Source organism: Narcine bancroftii, chromosome 12 (genome assembly GCF_036971445.1).
Source record: "Narcine bancroftii isolate sNarBan1 chromosome 12, sNarBan1.hap1, whole genome shotgun sequence".
In the NCBI taxonomy this organism is placed as follows: domain Eukaryota; kingdom Metazoa; phylum Chordata; class Chondrichthyes; order Torpediniformes; family Narcinidae; genus Narcine; species Narcine bancroftii.
The window spans coordinates 14,890,883-14,902,169 of NC_091480.1; the positions used below are offsets into that span (position 1 = coordinate 14,890,883).

Consider the following 11,287-nt stretch of genomic DNA (forward strand, 5'->3'; position numbering starts at 1 on the left):
TGCCCTTAACAGTGTGAAGGAACTGTCACATCCAAATCTGATGTCTCAATCAATGTTAGATGGTGTGTGTGGAGAAAACAAGGCCTCCCTGCCTGGAATGTGTTTACGCGGGTGGTCGCGTGTCCTCCCTATCTGAAGCTTATTCGGAAATTACATCACCTGTCAATCAAGGTTGGACTCCAGCCACCCATTAGTGAACATTTTACTGCTGGCCAAGGTAAATCACCGAGGATTATTATTGTCTAGAAGCACAGATTAGCACTGTATACAACACCAATGCACATCACATTCTTTCTATCTGCCTCGTGGTCTAAGTCCTGGACATCGTTCCATGCCAGGTCACTGCTGTGGACATTACTGGAAGAGTCGCAGGTAAGGTACGCACTACACTGAAGGTGAGCCACTAGCATTGCGATAGGTCGGTACTCGGTGAATGTCTCCATCGTCGCTTAAGTGAAATAATGATCAAGGACTGCTTAATGTTCTCTAATTTGTTTCCCATATGTTAATGTGTCCAGACTCATCTCTCTGCAAACTCACCGAACCTGATACTCTTCCCAACACAACAATTGGCACTCCAAGCAGGGTTCAAAGTTTCAGCTGGACGCATGTGGAGTCTTTAGCATGTGGGAGTGGAAGATTGTACTAACAATCTGGGAGATTGTATTAGCAAGTGTGTGTGGGCGTCCTGTTGCGTGCATGGTTGATTGTGGACTGCTCACCAAGGTGTGCAGCAGAAGGCAGCCCACAAATAGGAAAGGGACCCAGGGTCGGAGTATAAAATCCGCAGGTGGTCTGTTGACCGCCAGGGGTTCAGCTGTTTGGTGGCATGGCTGGCAAGCCAGACAACTGGGTCGACAGGTTGGACCCCCACATAAAGAAGATAGGGCACCACGTAGTCTCTCTTCAAGAAGAGTTGGGGTTTCTTGGGGCTGGGGGGAGTGGTGGGGAAGCCCTATGGCTACTAGTACTGAAGTGCCAGTGGGATATCACGTGGGAGTTAAGCAGAGTGTTCAGAAAGATGAACAATAAAACCCCTGACAATCGAGCACAGGTCCCTGTGGGAGGCAATAAACGAGGTTAGGGCATGCATAAGCTGCATAGCAACAAAATACACTAAAGCTACCTGCCAGCTGGTCAAAGCATGGCAGCTTCAGACAACCCGATCTGGCTGGTATGTCTACCCATGCAAAGAGAGGAGAGATGCATGGTCAGGAGATGAGGATGTGTGGTTGATGACTTTGCAGAGGCTGAGTCAGAGAAGAGAAAGAAGGCGGCACCCAAGAAGGAAAAAGTAAAAATGGGAAAAAAAAAAGAAAAGTCACAGGAAAAGAAAGAAGGCCTTACCTGCACGAAGGAATGGGGAGCTGTGGTGGCGAAGAACGTCCGTTCTCCGAGGTTGGTGCCGGCCCTGTGGAGTTGCGACCCCCTACCCCCCCACCCCCCCCTGACCAGTGGATTGCAAAAATGGCTCTCTGAGCCAAACAAAAGCGCGCAACTTTGCATGCAAGAGGAGTCGCACATGTCAGGAGTATTTGAAGCTGAGCCGTAGTCGCACAAGGTAAAAGAAAACACCGACGGGAGGGGGGTTCAGCCGAGGAGCGAGCCACCACAGCGCAACCAGCTGAGGGATGCCTGACACAAGGGCTCTCAGCTGGAAGATGAGGAAGGTGGCAGGAGAGGGAGTGAGGTACCAGGTGAGGAAGAAAGCCGACGGGGTGAACGGCAAGAGGAGCAGCTGCAGGCAGCCCGACAGATGAACAGCCTAGAAGGGGAGGTCCGACAAAGTGATACAAGCAACTCATCAGGAAAATCAGAAGAGATAGATAAAGAAGAGAAGAAGACGACCAAGATCTTCACAGAGAAATAGAAAGTAAAACAGATGTACAGAATATAAAGCTTTTTATGAAGAACAAATGAGATCACTAAAAGAATGGTTGTCATTCGAATTTAGTGCAACTAAAAGAAAAATGAAAGAACAGAAGATAAAATGCAAAGATTAGAACTAGTCAATACAGAAATAGGGAAAAGAGTAGAAAATGTGGTAGAACAAGAAACAGCTGTAGAAATGGAAGTCAACGACTTAAGAGGAAAATTGGAAGTGACAAAAAATTAAAGAGACACAAGAGTTGTGAGGTCAGAAAATTTATATGATGGAAAATTATAGTAGGAGAAACAACATAAAAATAGTGGGCCTGAAGGAAGATGAAGGCAGCACAGATATGAAGGAATTTATAAAAGAATGGATCCTGAAGGTCCTGGGAATGTCAGAAATGCAGGAAGAAATGGAAATAGAAAGGGCACATGGAGTACTGGCCCCAAAACAACAGATACATCTTAGTAAAATTTTTGAGATATACAAGAGAAAATATTCTGGAGCGGGCAAGGAATAAAATTAGGGAAGACAATAAACCATTAGAATACAAAATTCAAAAAATATTTTTTTTACCCAGACATAAATTTTGAACTCAAAGAGGAAGGAGTTTAATATAGCAAAATCGATCCTATGGAAAAAAGGTTATAAATTCATGTTAAGACATCCAGCCGTGCTTAAAATATTTATACCCGGGGAGCAAAACAGTTTGTTCTCGGATCTGGAGGAAGCACAAGAATTCGCAGAGTGTTTAATGGACAGAAGGAGATGTAATAAGAATGAAGAACGCCGATAAAGTATATATAAAGATGTAAAAACAATGTACATGTAAAGAACTAAAGAGAGAAAAGAGAAGGGAAGGAAGGAAGTAAGGGGAAAAAAAGGGAGAGCTTTGTTATATGTGTAAAATAAAAATTGTTTTCTGGGGGGTTGGGGTGGGGGGGGGGGGGTGGAGAAGAGAATAACCGTCACTGCGAAATCAGTTGATGATTGTGAGCAAGATCACAATCCAAATGGAAAAGGAAGTTGTGGTTGCCCGGCAAGGAATAAGGGGCAACTCAGAGAGGAAGGGGGTCATTTGGGGTTAAGGTAATATTGAGTGTGGGAATTGTTGGAGTATTTTATGTTTTAAATGTGTTGTCATACATTGGAGTTTAAAAAGGGAAAACAGATGAAAATGGGGAAAAGGGAGATAAAGGTGGTGAGGAAGTGGAAATGAGGTGTAAACAAGATACAAGATGGCCACGTTGAACTATGTGACTATAAACATTAATGAAATACATAACCAAATTAAAAGGAAGAGGCTATTAAATTTACCTGAAAAAAGAAAAAAATAGATATAGCATTTGTGCAGGAAATGCATCTAACTGAAGTGGAACATAATAAATTAAAGAGAGACTGGGTAGGACATGTAGCGGCAGCATCATATAATTCAAAAGCTAGAGGTGTAGCAATATTAATTAATAAAAATGTACCAATCAAAGGTAGAGGAGAAAATAATAGATCCAGTAGGGAGGTATGTACTGTTAAAGTGCCAGATATACTCAGAATTTTGGAATTTGCTCAATATATATGCACCTAATGAGGAGGATCAAAAGTTTATGCAGGATATTTTTTTGAAGATTGTAGATACGCAAGGGAATATATTGATAGGAGGGGGTTTTAACCTTAATTTGGATCCAATGTTGGGTAAAACTGGACAAAAGACAAGCAAAAAGAATAAAGTAGCCAAATTTATGATTAAATCAATGCAGGAAATGAAACTTATTGATATCTGGAGGAGGCAACACCCAAGAGAGAAGGAATATTCATATTATTCAAGTAGGCATAAAACATACTCAAGGATTGATATGATTTTGTTGTCGGCCCATATTCAAGGGAGAGTTAGGAAAACTGAGTATAAAGCTAGACTACTATCTGATCATTCACCCCTGTTATTAGCAATAGAACTGGAGGACATCCCACCAAGAACATATAGATGGAGGTTAAACTTCATGCTACTTAAAATGCAGGAATTTAGAGAGTTTATTGAACACCAATTTAAAACATATTTTGAAATAATTACAGAATCAGTGAGGTCAAATTTATATTATGGGATGTAATGAAAGCCTTCATTAGAGGGCAGATAATAAGTTATGTAACTAAGATGAAAAAGGACAACAATCAGGAAATAGAGCAGTTGGAAAGGGAGATAGTAAGTACAGAAAAGGAACTAGTAAAAAGGGAAGATGTAACAAAAAAGAGAATTGGCGGACAAAAAATTAAAATATGAAACATTACAAACGTACAAGGTGGAGAAGAACATTATGAAAATAAAGCAAAAGTATTATGAACTGGGAGGAAAAAACACAAAATATTAGCCTGGCAACTTAAAACAGAACAAGCTAAAAGAACTCTATTGGCATCAAGGAAAAAGGACAAACAAATTACATATAACCCAATAGAGATTAATGAAAACTGAGAACGAGGGGAAAGATGATGAAATAGAAGAGTTTTTAGCTAAAATTGAACTGCCAAAATTGCAAAGAGAGGAACAAAACAAACTAATAAAACTATTTGAAATAGAGGAAGTATAGGATATATTAAAAAAGCTGTCAAACAATAAAACACCAGGAGAGGATGGATTCCCAATAGAATTCTATAAAACATTAAAAGAGTTATTAATTCCTCCTTTCCTGGAAGTAATGAACCAGATCGAAGAAACACAAAACTTGCCTGATTCATGTAAGACAGCAATAATTACAGTAATACCAAAGGAGAAGGATCCATTAACACCAGCATCATATGGACCAATATCTCTACTTAACTCAGATTATAAGATAACAGCGAAATTATTAGCAAACAGATTGGCCGATTGTGTGCCAAAAATAGTAAAGCAAGATCAAACTGAATTTATTAAGAAAAGAAGAACAGCGGATATGTCTGTAAACTTATTAATCTGATTCATGCAGTTCAAGGAAATAAGAAGCCAACAGTGGCTGTTGCTTTAGACGCAGAAAAAGCCTTTGACAGAATAGAGTGGAACTATTTATTTAAAGTATTACAGAGGTTCATTCTATCGGAAAAATATATTAATTGGATTAAAGCATTGTATAATGGACCGTTGGCGAAGGAAACAGTAAATGGATATGTATCGAGCCAATTTAAATTAAGTAGGTCAACTAGACAGAGATGTCCATTATCCCCCTCATTGTTCGCCTTAGCAATAGAACCATTGGCAGAACTGATTAGAACAGAAAATAAAATAAAAGGGATAAAAATAAAGGAGGAGGAGTATAAAATCAGCTTATTTGCAGATGACATCATAGTATACCTAACAGAACCAGAAATATAAATAACATTAGAAATTGAAGGAATATGGAGAAATATCATGGTACAAGATCAACGCAAATAAAAGTGAAGTGATGCCAATGAGTAACGCAGACTATACAGAATTTAAAAAAGAATCACCATTTAAATGGCAAGCACAAGCAATCCGATCCCTAGGGATCAGGTTTGATAAAAATTTAAGCTACTTGTACAGACTAAATTATCAGCCACGAATAAAGAAATTGCAGGAAGACTTAGAACATTGGAAAGAATTACCGTTAACAAAGATAGGGAGGGTAAATTGCATTAAAATGAATGTTTTCCCAAGGATACAATACTTATTTCAAACGTTACCAATTCCCTTAACAGAGAAATTCTTTAATGAACTAAAGAGAATAATGAGGAAATTCTTGTGGAAAGGGGGGAAACCGAGGGTAACGTTAGATAAATTAACAGAGAGGTATAACCAAGGTGGATTGCAGTTACCAAACTTTAAAAATTATTATAGAGCCATACAATTAAGGTATTTATCAGATTTTTACCAGACGAGGGAAAAACCAGATTGGACTAAGATAGAACTAGATAAAATAAGGAAGGTGGTACCGGAACATATACTTTATAAGTGGGATGAAAAGCTGATGCAATATAAAAGCTTATCAGTATTGCATCATTTACTTAATATATAGAAGAATATCCACTTAGAAAGGAAAAAAACAAATTGCCAAATACCAAAATTGCTATTGACACAAAACCCACTGATTCCTTTTACAGTAGATAACCTTTCCTTTAGAGAATGGGAGAGAAAAGGAATCAAAAGAATAGAAAATTGTCTTGTGGGAAATAATTTATTAATATTTGAACAGTTGAAGTACAAATATTGTACACTCATGGTACAATGTTTGCATATCATCAACTGAAAGCTTATTTAAAGGATAAATTGGGAAACTGCTTCCAGAAGGAAGCAGCTTTGAATATGTGATTACAGACACAATAATAATTACAAGATTAATAACAAACATGTACATTAAGCTGCAAGATAAAGAAAATGATGAAATAAGCTACAAACCTAAACAAAAGTGGGAAAAGGATTTAAACTTAAAGATAAAAAATGAAACATGGGAAAAGTTATGTTCTGGAACTATGAAGAATACAATAAACACAAGATTACGCATGATACAGTACAATTGGATACACAGGTTATATATCACGCCTCAAAAGTTAAAAGAATGGGATCCAACATTATCAGATAGATGTTTTCGCTGTAAGAAGGTAATGGGAACAACAATACATGCAATTTGGGCATGTACGAAAGTGAATTTGTTTTGGGAAGATCTAAATCAGATATTAAATAAAATTACAAAAAATAACATACCAACAAATCCAGAGATCTTTCTTTTAAGTAACACAAGAAGTAGAGAATTAGGCCTCAAATTGGATAAAGCGCAAAAAAGATTTATTATGATAGCCTTAGCAGCAGCAAAAAAATGTATAATGTCAACTTGGAAAATGGAAGAGAGCCTGAGAATACAGCAATGGTACAAGGAAATGAATAAATGTATTCCATTGGAAAAAATAACATACAATTTAAAAAATAAAGTCACATTATTTGAACAAATTTGGGAACCATACATGGAACATAACAGAGAGAGCTTGCCTCGGACCTCCACTCCCTAAAATGATAAGACGACAAAACGACTTGATCCAGTATGTAAAAGTAGATGACACATTTTTCTTGTTTATTTTTCATTGTGTGAAGACATTGTTTTATGGTTTTATTGTTTTGTATACATTGAATATTTATTAGTTTGGAGGTGGGTGGGAAGGGGGGCAAAAATGGGAGAAAATGCCACTGTGTATATTTAATGAGAAATGTTTGTATATATTTCAGTTGATATGGTTCACAGTGTGAAAAATAAAAAATTATAAAAAAAAAGCAAACGATATGCACATTGACACCTGACAACACGCTCAAGGGGTGGCTCAGGATGCTGCAAGAAACAATGGACCATCTCAATTCACACCCCTCTGCTCGGGGTGGGGGGGGTAGGTTTCGCTTTCTAGACATTTGGCCACATCAAAAATTGACCTTCTTAACCCTGAGGAGTCTGAAAGGATATGGGTGCAGCAGCCGCAAGGTCCACCTAGAAAGGGAGAGTTAGTTGCTCAGGGACCAGGAAGCACTCTGTGGGTTCCGTTCCCTGGAGAAACTGTATTAATATTCTACCATACTAACAAACACTCCAAGAGGGAGTGAAAAATTCCACGCACCTCCCCTGCAGGATCACTTCAATGCAATATATAGACTGCTGCGATACCATCGCTGATTTCAGTCAGCACGGTTACCACAACCAACAGGACACTGTCACTTATTATGCAGAGCTCTCAGTGAGAGCTGTTGCCATGGAAATCTAAACCTCAACACTGGATATTCAACCATATCCTTTTTATGTACCTCCAAGAAAAGGCTTTGTAATAGACCTTTTCTTTTGCACCTGAGCTGTGGAATCTACTCTGCTTAATGTCTCACAGCACACTCAGGAAATTGTAATTTCATCTTTTAATTACAACGTTACAGATCACAGTCACTATGTTGCAGATTACACACTAGCAGGAAATATTGTATATACTTTCATTTCATTTAACATTGACAGCATCGCCCCAGCCCTCCCATTAACAGAAACAAATACCTCATGGGGTGGGGGCTTCAGGAGCTTTGATTTTTTTAAAAAAACCACAAATTGACTAATTTTCAGTCCCAACTCCCCTGACTATCATTACAGGGATCCATCACGACACTTATAGCACCCATTTAAAGAGAATGCGAGCAGGAATGGCATCCTGTTGTCAAACGACAGCCCAGAAAAAGGGTGCTCCAGGTACAACATGGATTATGCCCGCCAGACTGCCCCCAGCCTCAACACGAGATAGCAAGAAAACTGGCATTTGAAGCTGAGCCGTAGTATTGCAAAAGATCAATTCTTGCAGAGAGCCACAACCCCATTGGTCAGGGAACTGGGTGTGTGCAAGGGTCCCCATTTGTTGTGTGTGAATGGGTCAAGTGTACCGTCACTTAAGTGAAATAGTGATCGAGTACCATTTAACGTTCTGTTTATTTCCCGTGTTAATAAAAATCATGTGCAATTGTAACACTTGTGTCCAGACTCATCTCTCTGTGAACCCAATGAACTCAACAGATGGTCCACCCAATTTTACTCTCTCCTGGTTTTAAAAAATGTTGGGATAATACATCAACTGAATGATTTGTTAGACCATTCCACAGTCAACCAAGTGGGCATGAATGGACTCTGACAAAATGCAGGAATGGCCCACATCTCCATCGGGCACACAGAACTCAAAACGGGGAGCCCGGGGGTCCCCCCGCCCCAGGGGAGCTCCCTTACCGGATCCTGTTCTTCCTCAGCGCCAGCTCCTCCTCCTCCTCGGTGCCGAAATCCAGGGACACGTCCTCGGTGTCGTCCACCAGCGCCTGGAAACGATAACGACAACGTTGCTTTTTTTTTTAAAAAAGACACAATGAATTAAAGAGACCGGGACTCTCCTTACCTGCCTCATCGCTCTCCAAGGCTGGTGCAGCTGCTAAATGAGTCCGGGCGGCGGCTGCGCCAAGATCTCTTCACTTTGGTTCCGGGCGGTGCGTCACTCAATTCCCGCCGGTTAAGCTGCACTCTGTGCTGGAGGACCCTCAGCGGGAAAAGCCACCGGTCGTGGACGTTTCGGTCTGAAACCCTCCCTCCTCAGGTATGCTCAGGCTCGAAATTGCATCCCCGGCACCTGCTGAGTCCCTCTGGTGCGCAGCTCCTCCTCCATCTGGTTCATCTCCAGATCATAGCCTCCTCAATGATTCAGCCAAGCCTCAGCCTTCCACCACCTGCTAATTCAGATCTCAGATCATGGAATACCAAGGAAATAACTAGTCTGAGGGAATTCTAATCTCTATTCGCATATTTTCCCCAACTGCTACCTCAAGTGGGGTGTCACAGGCTGTGATTATCCCACAGGTGAGATTTATTTTTGCACTTTCTTGGGTCAAAGGGCTGCTCTACACACACTGACGCCCTGGGGTGGTGTGGAGGTTGCAAACCACACCAGGTTGCACCATCAGAGGGGGTGATACCAAAATATCTATAATTTTTATTTGTGTGGTGTGACAGCAGAAATTTATTTTTTATTTTAAGTAAAAATGCCCGTAGTTATAACAAGAAAAACATTTTCTGGAAGCCCACTTGCATGTATACCTACAAGGCTAAAACTCTCTGCTCATTTACTTTTTTGAACCTCCGGTCATTATTACCAAATTGCAACGATGCTTTGAATCATGTGGTTTCGTCTGCACCTGCTGTTGTTTTTGTTGCTGCTGATCCATAATTATCTTGAAACTAATTGCATTATGATCACTGGATCCAAAGTGTTCTCTACCACATACTTCTGCCCTGTCTCATTCCCTCATGAGATCTAGTATTGCCCTCTCTCTAGTTGGTACCTTGATTTAGGAAACTTTCCTGGGCACATTTGACAAACTCTTAGCATTTTTCACACGTTCTCTGGGAAAAGCAAAGAAAAAGCGTAGGAGATTGAGAGGGGACTTGATAGAGGTGTTTAAGATTTTAAAAGGGACAGACATAGTAAATGTGGATAGGCTTTTTCAATTAAGAAAGGGGGAGATTCAAACTAGAGGACATGGTTTCAGATTGAAGGGGGAAAATTATAAGGGGAACATGAGGGGAAATTTCTTTACGCAGAGGATGGTGGGGATGTGGAATGAGCTTCCGGGAGACGTGGTCGAGGCGGGATCATTGGTTACATTTAAGGAAAGACTGGATCGTTACATGGATAGGAGGGGACTAGAGGGGTATGGACTGGGTGCTGGTCAGTGGGACTAGGAGGGTGGGGATTTGCTACGGCATGGACTAGTAGGGCTGAACTGGCCTGCTCTGTGCTGTAAGTGGTTATATGGTTAAGTGGAGGATGTTTAGAGACCACTTGCACGGGGTTCTGGATAGATCAGGGAAAAGATCTTCCGAATGAGATAGTTGCAGCACGGTCCCTTCTGTCATTTCAGAGAAGGTTGGATGTGTACATGGAGGTGAGGGGGTGGGGGTTTGGAGGGTTATTGGCAGAGAGCGGGAGGTTTGAGCTAGTGGAATTGTTCTATTGAACCGGTGCGGACTCGAAAGGCCGACATGGCCTGTTTCCGCTCCATGAATGGTTATATGGTTATATGATGTTTTTATGGTTGCTGCTCTTGTCAAATTTTCATATCTCACGTAACAATAAAGTTTAACATTAAAATAAACATAACTTTGATGTAGTTCTTAAACAGTTTTATTTCAAATTCTATTGTTTTCTGACCAAATGTTCACTTTAACCACATGAAACTATGTAAATCACTACCATTGCCATTACATTCAGAGATATACGGGAATTAGAGTAATATTATTACTAAGCATTCTCTATGGTCTGGTATGGGAGAAAATCCAGGAGTGGGGGGCCGGGGGGTGGTGACACCATGAATTACCGCATCGGGTGACACCAACCCTAGTGATGCCCCTGTCCATACACTAAAAATCAAGACTGCCAACCCAGTGCAGTGCTGAAGAAATTATTCTCATTCAGATGAATGCTAACGCAACATCCTTCTATTCTCAGATGGAAATAAAAAGAACCACCGAGCATCATTACTTTGAAGAGTATGTGTGCGTGCGCGTTTTAGTGTAGAGACGAAGGCGGAAACATTTAGGGTACAAATTCCAAAACTTAAAAGGGTGTCAATGATGACATGGAATGTGGAGAAAGTTGGTGGAGCACAGAATTCCCAGAAAATTACAAGGCTGGATGAAGTTACAGAAGAATGGAGGTGTAGCTGATTGGGGGAAAGTGAACAAAGTAAGGAACTTATTACGGAGGTTTTATTGGATTGAAGATCAATAGAGGGGTGACGGGAACAAAAGTTCATACAGGTATACCAAATGTATAAATAGCAACCTTCTTGGAAGAAGACCGCAGAGCCCACCTCACTGACAAAAGACAAAGGAGGAAAAACCCAACACCCAACCCCAACCAACCAATTTTCCCTTGCAACCGCTG

General features: G+C 40.5%; 1 protein-coding gene across 2 annotated transcripts in view; it reads right to left on the minus strand.

Moving 5' to 3' along the window:
• Nucleotides 1-8,846, minus strand: part of LOC138747579 (Golgi apparatus membrane protein TVP23 homolog A-like) — a 29,283-nt gene extending 20,437 nt beyond the window's left edge. Inside the window, exons 1-2 of one of the 2 annotated variants that reach the window (XM_069906942.1) lie at nt 8,747-8,846; nt 8,584-8,669 (exon numbers count right to left, since the gene is read on the minus strand). In XM_069906942.1, the coding sequence (XP_069763043.1) occupies nt 8,584-8,669; nt 8,747-8,755 (95 nt within the window). In that variant the 5' untranslated portion in view covers nt 8,756-8,846. The remainder of the gene's footprint in view (nt 1-8,583; nt 8,670-8,746) is intronic. The other variant, XM_069906941.1, reaches the window with a different exon arrangement.
• Between the last annotated feature and the right edge of the window lie 2,441 nt (nt 8,847-11,287).